Below are 14,870 nucleotides of genomic sequence, written 5' to 3' on the forward strand. Positions count from 1 at the left end.
TTTCACTAGAGGTGACTGCCTAGCACTGTGTTTGACATCCGTGTCTGCTGAAATAAAAAGAAATTAAAACAAAACGGATTAACAGTAGGTGACACGTTATCAGAGTGGGAGACACTAGATCTGTCTCTGAACTTACCGGGATACGGCTGCAAGATCGACACTGACTGCCGCGCTTTCGACAGCTCTTCCTCGCGTGGACATTGGAAACACGCTGTGCAGATCAAATTGTAGGAAATCTCCCTTTGGTATCTTCTTTATTTACTTTTCTGGAGCTTAGAAACCGAACAACATGAAATCGTCTTCCCCGGCGAATCGGCGAGGTGAGAACTGGACCACAATCCTTCGCGCGACCCCTGACCTGATCTTGACACCTGACCTGCCGTCTACATGCCAAACACGACACAAATCAGTCAACTGCTTGTACCCCTTCAAAACCCCCCACCACCCGTTTTCTTTGGATACACGCTTTAACTACACACATGCCGACACAATGTTGATCATTGCTTCAATAATTTGAAGATGGTGCTTGAAAATTAACCACGTGAAATGAGTATTTCGGTGTTTAGCCAAAAATGTTAAAGTTTCTACCACAGACATACACACATACATACATACGCACGCACGCACGCACAGACAGACAAAGTTTACCATCGCATAGGCTACACTTACGTGAGCCAAAAACAACAACAACAATAACAACAAGTCAAAGTCATCACCCAAGTACAGACAATTAAAATGATTTCACCATCGTATTTTTTCTTCAATGCCTACCATTACACTCGTTTTATCACCTCGCTTTTTTCAATGTATTAAAGCGGGAATATAGATCTCGCGTAAAACTCATGAACCGCGTAAAATCGGTAACAATTTCTTTGTAAAGTGAAAATGAATCAGCTCGCTGAAGTACCACTTTGTTCATGATCAGCCAACTATTGGTAAATACTGTTAATTTCAATGACTATATAGCTCGGTCACGTATACATAGTTCCCTGCAAGTGACCACCATACAAATACAACTTTTGTGTAAATATGTTGTTCTTTTCAGTCCAGAAAAGCTGATAGACAGAGGGAAGCAAGCGCTCTAAATGCATACAACACGTGTAATAGAGTAAGTGAGAGTTATTCGTAACCATTCTCCTGGCACCTGAGAGAATAACAAGCATTGGAATGAACGAGCGACTTTTATCCTCTTATTTGTTCCAGGAAAATCCGTTCAAGGACCAGATCTGCAAAGTGTTCTCGGAGGAGGGCTCTGGTCACATGACGTTTGAGGAGTTTCTCGATATGTTCAGCGTCTTCAGCGAGGCAGCATCACGTGACATCAAGTCTGTGTACGCCTTCAAAATATATGGTACAATATTAGTTAGTTCAGTCTGTCATTCGTGAAAAAATCAAGTCCCTAAGTTTGAAACTATTGCCGAACGAAGGAGGAACCTTTTAGGAAAAGGAGTATGTGTCTGTATGTGTGTGTGTCAGTGTGTTACAGTGTGTGTGTGTGTGTGTGTGTGTGTGTGTGTGTGTGTGTGTGTGTGTGTGTGTGTGTGTGTGTGTGTGTGTGTGTGAATACGAGCGCGTACCTGCGTGCGTGCTTGCGTGCATGTGTGTCTAGCCTATGTGTGTGTTACACGACACTTGAGATTGCCACAAGTTCTCAAACGTCGTATAGTTGTGTTCTTTTATTCTACGTCGCCCGTCTTCGCAAGTTCGAGGATTTATTCAGCATTCAATATTACATACAACTGCACAACGTAGCAGAACTCAAATAGAAGCTCTTTAAACATTCAAATCGCGCTGGCATATATAGTAAATACTCAATCTCGAGAATATTCCAGACCGAACATGATACAACTACATTATATGCGAACCGCCCATGGACTAGAATGGTGACGTTCTCTGTGACGTACATCAAAAGGTGCCGACGCCCTTAATCCGATCGAACGCCACGAACTCACACTAAATCAGCATGGTAAACAACTTGTTTTGACAGGACTAGAAAGTTCACCTGCATTCTCGTCCAAGCATAAATATTGTGTTTACAAAATATAATATCGGTACTTTCCCACAAAGTACAAATAAGTCAACTACATGCAACACACAAAACTGAACCAAAGCTCAGCAACGGTAGCGTTTCCTAACATTACCCCCAACACCAGAAGAAATTTACCCAATTTCTTTCAATCATTGAAACGCTACCTGTACACATATTATGTATACATAACAGATTGAAATCCAGGTATGTACATTAGTCCGTTGGAGAATGAACACAGTTTTAATCACATACTCGGCTGAGAAAATCTGCTCCAACATTGTCTGAACCCTTGATCGATTCCACTCGCATATCAAAGTTCTGCAAGTACATCACCCACCTCATGATACGATTATTCACAAACTTCGCAGAGTTCAGGTAGGTGAGGGGTTTGTGATCAGTCTGAAGCACGAATTTCACCCCTTGGAGGTAGAGTTCAAATTTCTTGATTCCCCACACGATGGCTAAACACTCTTTCTCCATGGTCGAGTAGTTCTTCTCGGCTCCTGACAGCTTCTTGCTGGCATAGCTGACCGGAAACGGTTTACCTCCATGCTCTTGCATCAGCATGGCGCCGATCCCTTCGTCCGATGCGTCTGTACGCAAGATGAACTCTTTGGCAGTATCAGGAAGGCGTAGCACCGGGTCTCGTGACATCAGGTCGCGTACGGTCTGGTATGCCTTCTCCTGAGCTGGTCCCCAGAGTATTCGGTTGGGGCATCCTTTCCGGGTCATGTCCGACAAAGGCGCCGTTATGGCGGCGAAGTTTGGAATGAACTCTCTGTAGTACCCAGCCAATCCAAGGAAGGATCGCACCTGCTTCTTGGTTTCAGGACGTGGCGCATTGAGGATCTTGGTGACGTTTTCCAACAAAAGCCCCTTTTGACCTTCCTTCAGTGAATGTGTCACGAAGTGGTTTGCATGTGAATTTATTATGCGTGTTCTGCCCTTTTGCACTGTCTCTACCCTTTCACACCAAACACTTCAAAAACAGAACTTGGGAGGATGCAGGCTCATTATTTCCTCAACCAAAACAACATACTTCTTCACTTTAAATACATCAATACGAACAACTTTTCAACACACAGTTCGCACAATCTTCCAGCTTTCACTCAAGGCATGTAAATACATATTATAACAATACTTTCTCAAATATAGATTAACGCACACAAGAAGGTACCAACAGACACTCACGAGTTCGTCTCACGGCTCACTGCATGTCGCCAGTTCACTTACTTGTCTCGCTGAATCGTCGTAGAATAATGAATTCAGATGCCAACACACAGAGATGCTAACACACACCTTTCGCTGAAGATGCCACACACACCTTTCACTGAAGATGCCAACACACACCTTTCACTGAAGATGCCAACACACCTCTCTCTGAAGATGCCAACACACACCTTCCAGGTTTCTCCCTGCGAAACCCTTCCGCCCGTAGCGGAAACAACCGTCGTCAGCTACGACCGGTCTCGATGAAGACTCCACTCGTCTAGTCATCTGCGCAGAGGTGGTCCCTTGCTTCCACCGTCGTCTAGCGCTTCTCTCGTGTAAGGTCCCTCCCTTATACGCCATGGAAATCCCTCATGGAAACTCCTAAAGAATTTAACCAAGTCTTAATACAACATTCTCTAAAACCATCTCTTCTTCCAAACGTTCATGTACCACTCATACATTCTCGTTCATTCCACGTTCACATTCCGTACAGATTCAATATCCAAACTAACACTTAATCAATGAATAGCACTCCCCATACAAAGCATGACCGTCTTAACCATAACATAAATGCCTAGCAATTATGTTCAAGAAATTCCCCATGAAAAACCGTGAAACAATTACATCAAGAATTCTCTCAACGCTTCACACTAAGATTGGGTGCACTTTATACACACTAACCTTTACGCTCCAGCTATGTATTCCAACGTCACTAATATACAACATAGTAAATCATTTACCTTAAGAGACCCGTCTCTTGAAAGAGTACTTGTTCCCAGAACAAGTCTGACACACGCTGAACAACCTTCCCGGTTGGAAATCTCACACGCTGTGACGTTATTTACCCCAGACCAGCTACATGTCTCAAACACAACTCACATCAAGCTAAGCCAGTTTTACGTGCAACACCCGAAACACGTGAATAACGCCAGTCCGGTCAGCTACCCTCGCCTGTACAACATTTAGGGAGGTTAAAAACACGACGTGGTTTCACCTCACAAATATGCTACTCACATCTTTGTGACACTTTTGTCAGGCGGGAAAACAGTTCCCTCAAAGTCTCCAGATGCTCCGCAAAGGTCTCCGTGTGGACTAGCAGATCATCCCAGTAGTACACAACATTCTTCATTCCTTTGAGCATTTTTCGCATTCCCCTCGTAAGGGTAGCACCACTGTTCACCATGCCAAAAGGCATCCGCAGGCACTCATACGTTCCGTCTGGAGTTGCAAAGGCGGTCTTTGGTATGTCCTCTTCGCGCACAGGAATTTGCCAATATCCCTTGCTGAGATCGATCTTTGAGAAGATCTTACTGCCGGTTAACTGTCGGAATAGATCAGTTGCCGTCGGCATTGGTTCAGGATCAAACACGGTGATCTTATTCACTTTCCTGAAGTCAATGCATACCCTGTTTGTACCGTCTTTCTTCTTGACAACAACAACGGGAGATGAGTAAGGGGATGATGACTCACGGATGACCCCCATCTTCAACATGCTGTCGATGTCCTTCTTCAAGGATTCCCGAGCCTGAAACGGGATAGGGTATGGTTTTGAGCGAACAGGAACGTCAGATGTGAGGTGGACTTCATGTTCGACCAAGGACGTAGAGCCTGGAACATCAGAGAACCTATGGGTGAAGTTGCCCATAAAATCATGCAGCTCCTTCTGCTGATCTTCTGTCAGGTCAGGTCCTAGCTTGACGTCATCCACTCCCTCTTTCTTGTGGAGGTCTCCCAACTCCAGTAGTTCCTCACCGTCGAACTCGTCTAGTTCGGCTGGTTCTTCCACACTTGCTGCGACCTGTACTGCTTCCGGAGGTCTCTCCACATACAGTTTCAGGAGGTTAGCGTGGTAGATCTTGGACTTCTTGCCGACATTCACCTTGTAGTCGTTGATCCCTACCACGGCCTCAACCTCGTATGGGCCTTTCCACTGCATCAGTAGTTTGTTGTGATCAGTGGGAAGCAGTATCAGCACTTTGTTACCTGGTGTAAACTTCCTGTTTACGGCTTTGCGGTCGTAGTAGTGCTTTCCGCTATCCTGAGACTTTCTCAAGTTTTCTCTCGCAATCTCGAGAGTCTCCTCCAGTTTCTCTCGCAACTCGAACACGTACTGGTAACTGTTCTTCACTTCAGGTGTGTCCACATCTTTCGTCCACAATTCCTTTAGTATCTGCATCGGGCCTCTCACGGTCCGCCCGTACATCAGCTCGAACGGGGAGAATCCAGTGGACTCTTGTGGCACCTCCCTGTATGCAAACAGCAAGGCATTGATGTAGCGATGCCACTGCCTTGGCTGCTCACTGCATAGTTTCTTCAGCGTGGACTTCAGCGTCGCATTGAATTTTTCGACCAGCCCATTGCACATCGGGTGATAGGGTGTCGTAGTCAAGTGACGAATGCTCAGCAGCCTGTTGACCTCTTCCATGCATTCAGAGACAAACTGTGTCCCCAGGTCTGTGAGGATCTCTTCAGGAACCCCAATTCTGCTGAAAATGTCCACAAGTGCCTCGGCAACAGTCTCGGTGTCAATTTTCTTCAGAGGCACGGCTTCTGGGTACCTGGTTGCATAGTCTACCAGGGTCAGTACCCAACGATGACCCGCTTCACTTGGCGGTTTGATCTCGCCGATGAGGTCAATGGCCACCCTCTTGAAAGGTCGGTCGATCAAAGGCATCTTCTGCAACGGCACTTTCGGGACCCTTCCTCGAGGTATGGTTTTCTGGCAAATATCGCACGATCGGCAGAATCGAGTCACATCTGCATGCAGTCCTGGCCAGTAAAACGCAGCCTGGATTCTGTCCGATGTCTTCTTGACACCCAGGTGACCTCCCATAATAGAGTCGTGGGCCACCTCCATCACCTGGCGCCTAAGTGGTTGAGGCACCAGAACTTGACGTAATGGCTTCCCACCGTTGACTCTCGCGTGCTGGAACACTCTGTACAGAATCTTGGCCTTCACTTCAAATTGCACAGTGCCTTCGCCCTTAGTCATCTCCTTGACAGGACGACTCCTGTAGCTGAATCAGCCGATCCCTGTCCACGACAGCAGTTGCAGAACTGTTGGTGACCCTGAGTGGCGTAGTTGTTTTGTCCTTCTTCGCCTGGGCTCTGGTCGTCACAGCGCTTACAACCTGCGGCTGGTCGCGGCGATGCACAGTTGCTCTGTCATCTCGTAACAGTTCGCTGATATCTTCATTCGCGAATGGCAGTGGGTCTTCCTCCTCAGCAGCAGGCTGAGCTGAGCCCATTCTCCATTCGAAATCAGGGTCATCAGGACGTCTCGCACCCCCAATGTTCCCAATTAATAGATCGTACAAGGGCTTCTTCAGGCAGACGGCCTCAACTTCTCCGGTGAAGTATGGAGTATCTATCTGGATCTTTGCCACTGGTGCCCTCACGCATTTGCTGTCAGCCATGAGCGTCCACTTGAAGTCACCAGTGAACTTCTCTGTTGGCACCAGATCCTCTTTGACAATGACTCCATTGCAGCCCGAATCTCTGAGAACAGTCACTTCCTGCTTCTCAACAAATCCCTTCGACACGGGCATGTTCGACACTGACACAGCTGCGCTGGCGACGACAGAGATTGACTTGCCATTGGCGAGTAGAAGCTGGCCATCAGAAATACATTCTTCCACGTCCGATGGTGTAGCCACTTGCTCGGCAGCCCTTGGAAGTATGACGCTGCTCGCACATACTTGTTGGTTCGAGCCACTCGTTTGCCTCTTGTTGTCGTAATATCTCCGTCGATGTTCTTGCGCTTTGTCATTGACATGTCCGTTATTTTTCTTTTGGGGACAGTTGGCGACTCGGTGGCCCTTGGCATTGCAATGGAAACACGTTATGTTCTGCCCTTCATTGGATGATGGTGCGGACTCAGTTTGTCCCTTGGGAGGTTGGTTTCCCTGGTTCCCACTCTTCTGGAAAGGTTTTGATGACTTTGACGTCCCCAGGGTCCTTCCATGAGCAATAAGATAACGCTCAGCAGCATCAGTAATGTCCTTCAAACCCCGCAGTTTTTGCTCTTCCAAGCGGGTCGCCAGGTCCTTCGGGCAAGCATTAATGAACTGCTCCTTCACGATCAAGTCCCGCAGACTCTCGTATGACTGCTCTTCACCTGATAACTCCACCCACTTCTGCAGGTATGACGACAAGCGCTCCACAAACTGTCTCGGTGTCTCTCCAGACAATGGCTGGCATTCGCGGAAGCGTTGACGGTAGCCACTTTCAGTGAAGTTGTAGCAACGCAACAGAGCTTCCTTCAGTACATTATAGTCTCTGGCGTCATCGTTTGAGAGTCTAGCGTAGACCTCAAGTGCTGCCCCAGTCAAATGTGCGCTGAGTAGAATCGCCCAGTCGTCGCGCTGCCATCTAGCACTCTCGGCGAACCTCTCGAATCTTGCAAGGTAGCAGTCGATCTGGTCCTTCCCGTCAGCGAATGCTGGAAGTTTCGGTGCCCTGTGTAACATTTGCTGCTGGTTATCTCTTTGGCGTAGTGCCACGTGCTCATTTTGAACACGCACCATTTCTGTCTGAAGCTCTAAGCGCTTCGTCTCCATTTCTATCTGGAGCTCTAAGCGTTTCAGCTCCATTTGCTTTTCTTCACGCTGCGCTTGTCTTTCTTCACGCTGTGCTTCTCTTTCTTCACGCTCACGCTGCGCTTGTCTTTCTTTATCTTCACGCTGCGCTTGTCTTTCTTCACGCTCACGCTGCGCTTGTCTTTCTTTTTCTTCTCGCTCACGCTGCGCTTGTCTTTCTTCACGCTGCGCCAGCAGTCGTGTCTGGGACTCGACGAACTCCGTCAACTGCTTGCCTTTTAGTCCCAGTTCAATTCCTTTTCCCCAGAACTCAGCCATTCTGGTCTTTTCCGGTGCGTTCGTCTGTATTCTTTCACAGCCCCGAACGTAGACGAATGTAGTCTTCTAAAAGAACACAGTCTCTACTGCACCTCCGATGCTTCTCTCGTCGCTGGTCACCTTCGTAGACGCAGGCTGCCACCCTCCTCGTCTAACGTGACGGCGCACTCTGCTCACGATACGTACACGACGTACCTCAGTCGTATTTCGTAGTATTAATGCACTAGCTCTGCAACGAAGTCCGTCTCGTCCAAACGGCAGCTAAGGCCTAAAAAAAAAATAGGTGTGGTTACGGTAACCCGACCTACCCTATTTTTAGGGGCCGATCCTATAGCTTTTTATTACATTTGTCAAAACAAAACAAAAAAAAACAAAAAAAACCGAGTGCAAAAAACGCAATGAAAGCGAAAGCGCCCGTGTCGCACACTTATTTCCCTGTCAAGTGAAGCGCCTAATCCGTGTATGAAATACGAAAAAAATCAAAGAGACCGCTTGAGTACCAGTCAAACAACTTGTGATAATGCATGTTTCAGCTACTAGGTACTGCCCTGCCTTTGATCTGGCCGCACACACAGATTTCCACTCTGTTAAACTCGGTCACTGACCGGTCACTGACCCCGATGCAGGAAGTGTTTCCTCTCTCAGATATGACAGGGGAACCACCTCTCATGGCAAAAACTGGGTCATTGACCCCTGGGAAGAAGGTCGTGTCTTTTAACAAGGCCACCTAGCTATCACAATGCCTTTGGTCACTGACCGCAGGAAGTGTTTCCTCTCTCAGATATGACAGGGGAACCACCTCTCATGGCAAAAACTGGGTCATTTTGGTGCGCCCTATTGGCCCCTGACTGGATTACAATTTTTTTTTTAAAAGAAGGGGGTGCGTCTTAGATAACAAAGCGCCTTGTCACCCGGAAAGTACGGTAGGTTTAATTTGTACACAGAAAAAAAAGTTTTAAAAAAAAAAAAGTGATTGCCTACCTACCTACCCTATTTTTTTTGGCTATGTTACCGTAACCACACCTATTTTTTTTTTTGGCCTAACCTCTGTAATCCCGATACACTCCGGCGTCGCTCACCGTACCGAGCTGCGGCGATTACCAAACTCTTCACCAGTCACACCGAATCCACGGTTCCGTAGTCTCAATACTGATCCCTAAGGATACACCCGATTGATGGCTACCTCCTGTGACTGTCTTGACACTGGTCCTTGTTACTGGAAAACCCTTGGCGTTAAACGTAGATCCCGGCTTGGCCCCCAATTGTTACACGACACTTGAGAATGCCACAAGTTCTCAAACGTCGTATATTTGTGTTCTTTTATTCTACGTCGCCCGTCTTCGCAGCAACAGAAAACAACTCGTCAAATTGAGTTCGAGGATTTATTCAGCATTCAATACATACAACTGCACAACGTAGCAGAACTCAAATAGAAGCTTTTTACATACAAATCGCGCTGGCATATATAGTAAATACTCAATCTCGAGAATATTCCAGACCGAACATGATACAACTACATTATATGCGAACCGCCCATGGACTAGAATGGTGACGTTCTCTGTGACGTACATCAAAAGGTGCCGACGCCCTTAATCCGATCGAACGCCACGAACTCACACTAAATCAGCATGGTAAACAACTTGTTTTGACAGGACTAGAAAGTTCACCTGCATTCTCGTCCAAGCATAAATATTGTGTTTACAAAATATAATATCGGTACTTTCCCACAAAGTACAAATAAGTCAACTACATGCAACACACAAAACTGAACCAAAGCTCAGCAACGGTAGCGTTTCCTAACAGTGTGCGTATGTGTGTGTGTGTGTGTGTGTGTGTGTGTGTGTGTGTGTGTGTGTGTGTGTGTCACGGTGTGTGTGTGTGTGTGTGTCACGGTGTGTGTGTGTGTGTGTGTGTGTGTGTGTGTGTGTGTGTGTGTGTGTATGTGTGTGTGAGTGCACGTGAACCCCTGTCTTAGTTTTCTTTGCCTACATGCAGACTGGGACGGGGATGGTAACCTGAACAGATCCGACCTGGAGGCCACTTTGCTCAAACTGACCCAGGACGGTCTGACCCAGGATGAGAAGAACTTCGTTGTGGACAAGGTAAGCCATACCTTTCGATCAATTGCAGTCGGTAAAGGGCAGAGATGGCACGGCAATTAAGTTTTGTTTCTTTGGAAAGCGTTTCCCTTTTACATTTTTAAAGGTCCTCGATAAAACAAAACTCAGAAAAAGTATTGTTTTTGTCCTATAAACAAATATTTGAAGACTTGGATGGGTCAAAATTGAAGTTTGTTGCGATTTTTTTGGGTAAATAGTATTGTCCGTGATTTAGAATTGGACGGACAATTCTATTTGTCAAAACAGGAACTTCGCTTTAGGCTGCCACATCATTTGATCAATTGTCTATTTATCTAGTGTTTTTCTCTTTAGTTTTGTTTAGTTATCAGCTTCAGGAAAGTGGTCACATGCTGCAATTTTCCGGTTGTTAACCTTTAACACTCAACAGCCGCCGCTTTTGAGTGTTTTCCGTTCAACGTAATGGAAGGGACACAACCGATGTGTTGAAAAGCTGTGATATAATAATTATATAAGCTACATTTTACAAAGTTCGCTCCCTTTGCTGGATGTTTTCCAACCATGCTCGGTTTATTTAGTTTGTTAGTTACAGATGGGTAGATATACTGTTGCTGGATGGGTGAGAGGATGCAAACACATTCACAACCTTTTTCAAGGAAAACAAATGCGACACCTTCGTGTGTATTATTTCAAATTGCAAAAAGTCCTATATGTCCGTAATTACCTTTACCTTTTACAAATTAATACCTTTGTGTGTATTTTTAATTTTTTTTAAACAGTCCTATGTTTGTCACTACCTGTTTTAATTCTTTAAGTCTTTGATATGTGAATGTTTCTAACGACCACCAACAGGTGCTAGAAGAGGCTGATCTTGACGATGACGGAATGCTGTCCTACGTAGAGTTTGAACACGTCATCTCGAGGGCTCCAGATTTCCTCAAGTATACATTCGGTTTTCCCCCTCCCTCTGGCTTTCCTTCACACGCAGCTCACCTGCACTCTCATGCACACACAGCTCACCTGCACTCTCCTGCACACACAGCTCACCTGCACTCTCCTGCACACACAGCTCACCTGCACTCTCCTGCACACACAGCTCATCTGCACTCACCTGCACACACAGCTCACCTGCACACACAGCTCACCTGCACACACCGCTCACCTGCACTCACCTACACACACAGCTCACCTGCACACACAGCTCACCTGCACTCACCTGCACACACAGCTCACCTGCACTCACAGCTCACCTGCACTCACCTACACACATAGCTAACCTGTACTCTCCTGCACACACAGCTCACCTGCACTCACCTACACACACAGCTCACCTGCACCCTCCTGCACACACAGCTCACCTGCACTCACCTACACACACAGCTCACCTGCACTCACCTACACACATAGCTAACCTGCATACACAGCTCACCTGCACTCACCTGCACACACAGCTCACCTGCACTCACAGCTCACCTGCACTCTCCTGCACACACAACTCACCTGCACTCACAGCTCACCTGCACTTACCTGTATTACCCGGCTCCTCACCTCTGTGCCGGTTGATATGACGGCTTACTAGCGCCAAAATCCGGGGCTACCATTTTCAAGTTATATTTTCAATTATTACGAGTTCTGTGTAATTCACAGCGAAAATGTTAACTGACAGTGTTGATTACTAATTTTCAGTTTTGTCCTCGACTAATTAGCGATAAAACCATAATTTATCATGTACACCTGATAGTATTTAGACATTCAGTTCTAGCTCACTTCCAGACAGGTTAATTGAGCCAAAAGTGAAAATTCAACGTTATCTGGGAAAACAAATAGTAATTTTCACTGATAATTGTAATGTTCTCGTGAACATTTTAATTGTGTGGTTTTGTTATACAAAATGGGTCCAGCTGCTGCTTTTGTCTCTTTTTTGTGTGTGTGAATCTACGAGTTCTTCATCGCAGGTAATGTAATAAACAAAAAAAGAAAAAGTGTGAAACAGTGTAAATGATTGCCTTAATGTCTTTCAGATCATGACAATTTGTTACCTAATTAAGTATGATTGCTCACGAGTAAAGCATGTACAAACCACAATCACACCAATGAATAGACACATAAAAAGACAAGTCATATACGCATTATGTAAAGTGTAATCAGCTTTCTTTGTTTATTGCAGCACCTTCCACGTTCGCATTTGAGTTCTCCAAGACCACAGAAATCAAAGACAGTACCAGATCTTACTGGAACCAGCGCCGTCCCTGTATCACTCCTTTTCTTCCTCTCCACAACAGTAACGTGATACAGGGTAATAGCCTATATAATGCGCCTTTGCTTGCTGATATATGATGTTTGTGGATGTTTTCTGGAAAAAAATGAAGTTCAATACCAAACAAACAAACGAACAAACGACCACTATCTAAGAAACGAAGTGAAGTAATCGCTCTAAATATGGCCGGAACATAGATCTATATAAATAGACAGGATCACCAACTGCGCGTGGCCGCTAGCGCTTGCTCTCTTTTCAAATGACTCGCGTCTGCAACGGCGAGAAAAAAAATCTGCAGAGGCGTTACTTCCGGTACTGTCGCTCAACAATAGAGAACTTCTAAATATATCTCTGGCCGGAACTAGTGTCCTGGAACTGAGAGAATAAGAAACTAGAAGCATGGAAATGAACATACAGTTAGCTTAGATGAAAGTCGTTTGTTCATCTCAGTGCTTTTTGTTCGAGTTGTAGCTGGAGAGTTCCACATTACTCCCACTGCTGTTGTTTATCATTTAAATCGATTACTTCCCTTTGTTTCTTACATCATGTCCATAGACTATGGCATAGTATCATAGTGCTCTGCCTCATGTGGTTATCCTTCACACACAAAGAAAGAAAGAAAGAAAGGAAGAAAGAAAGAAAGAAAGAACGAAACAAACAAACAAACAAACAATGCACATAATTATATCTTCACTAGGTTGTAAAGTGCACTCTGTGATAGTCTCAGTCCTTCGGGCTCGGGATGAGTAGAGAGAGAGAGAGAGAGAGAGAGAGAGAGAGAGAGAGAGAGAGAGAGAGAGAGAGAGAGAGAGAGAGAGAGAGAGAGAGAGAGAGAGAGAGAGAGAGAGAGAGAGCTGATATTTGTGTATCTTCTGGACTGCTAAGTTACAAAAGAGATAGTTGTATCTTTTTCCTTATAAGCTCTTCTATTGTCAGAGGCTTCTTTCGCGTAGTTCCCGTTTTCATGTTAAATTGTACATTTCGATTTTGACTGTGTTATGCTTATGGTGATGCTTGGATCTGAGTTTTGGCTTGTAAATGAGCGACAATATCTGAGTGTTTTATGAAAGATCTTAATTACACGCAAGGACTGGATGATTGACTTGAAAGTATTGCCATGTATGTTGGTTGTAAGTTTGTTATATGGGAAGAATCAAAACCGGAAGCAATACATATTTATTTGCCGTTATGCTAGTGCGTGTTATTACACAAGAGAGAGAGAGAGAGAGAGAGAGAGAGAGAGAGAGAGAGAGAGAGAGAGAGAGAGAGAGAGAGAGAGAGAGAGAGAGAGTGCGTGCATTGTCTGCGTGGGTGTATGCGTGCGTGCGTGTGTGCGTATGTACGTGTCAGCATTGTTGCGAAACGTACACCACAAATGGCCAAGACACGTTAAAGGCACAGTAAGCCTCCTGTAAACCATCACAGATACTGTCATGCTTTTACACACAGTACAAACACCCTTCCATTTGAACGCTCACCAAACGGGAACATCCTAGGTGCCCTCCGTAAAGAGCGGGCAATTTTCAAAGAATATATTTTTGCGTGGTTTATCTTGCCCCTGAGCCATCGTGAACCCGTGTGATCCAGTTTCCCTTTTTCACAATGTTGTCGTCAGTTAGTAATTTGAATGCGACTCGATGTGAGCTTATCTGCAATAGCACGAAACAAACGGCTGTGGTTCACAAGAACTCTAGCGATGGCTTTTGACTGTTCAGAGGAACTGGCGATAAACCGTCGTCTGCTACGAGAACCACGACCTTGCGTGACCCTGCTTCCGGGCTTTTGTTTTTTCAAACTTTCAAAACTTCGAGTTGTACTGATCTTGTCTTGATGAAAAAAGAATTCTTTTATGATTTAAGAAAATTTGTGTAACAAGCTGTCAATTTATTATTTAGATTTTAAAAGTTAGGTCTAGCGCCAAAACGCAACACGGTTCGATTGTCTCTGAGCAATCGGCGCAAAATTAATTCTTTAAAAATTGCTCGCTCTTTACGTAGGGCACCTAGGATGTTCCCGTTTGGTGAGCGTTCAAATGGAAGGGTGTTTGTACTGTGTGTAAAAGCATGACAGTATTTGTGATGGTTTACGGGAGGCTTACTGTGCCTTTAATTAAATTAAAAACAAGTCGCGAAAGGCGAAATTACTACATTTAGTCATGCTGTGGAACTCACAGAATGAAACTGAACGCACTGCATTTTTTCACAATGACCGTAGTCCGCCGCTTGTGCAAAACAGAGTGAAACTGACGAGCCTGTTTAGCGCGGTAGTGGTTTCGCTGTGCTGCATAGAACGCTTTTCTGTGCCTCTCTTAGTTTTAACTTTCTGAGCGTGTTTTTAATCCAAACATATCATATCTATATGTTTTTGGAATCAGTAACCGACAAGGAATAAGATAAAATTGTTTTTAAATCGATTTCGGAAATTTAATTTTGATCATA

At 45.2% G+C, this 14,870-nt stretch overlaps 1 protein-coding gene across 1 annotated transcript in view; it reads left to right on the top strand.

Moving 5' to 3' along the window:
* LOC138977948 (calcium and integrin-binding family member 2-like) overlaps nucleotides 1-13,619 on the top strand; it is a 16,413-nt gene extending 2,794 nt beyond the window's left edge. The window contains exons 3-6 of the mRNA XM_070350562.1: nucleotides 1,204-1,351; nucleotides 10,093-10,199; nucleotides 11,028-11,116; nucleotides 12,343-13,619. Of these exons, the coding sequence (XP_070206663.1) occupies nucleotides 1,204-1,351; nucleotides 10,093-10,199; nucleotides 11,028-11,116; nucleotides 12,343-12,364 (366 nt within the window). The 3' untranslated portion in view covers nucleotides 12,365-13,619. The remainder of the gene's footprint in view (nucleotides 1-1,203; nucleotides 1,352-10,092; nucleotides 10,200-11,027; nucleotides 11,117-12,342) is intronic.
* Nucleotides 13,620-14,870: the final 1,251 nt, after the last annotated feature.

This window comes from Littorina saxatilis, linkage group LG1, assembly GCF_037325665.1.
Source record: "Littorina saxatilis isolate snail1 linkage group LG1, US_GU_Lsax_2.0, whole genome shotgun sequence".
NCBI classification, from domain to species: domain Eukaryota; kingdom Metazoa; phylum Mollusca; class Gastropoda; order Littorinimorpha; family Littorinidae; genus Littorina; species Littorina saxatilis.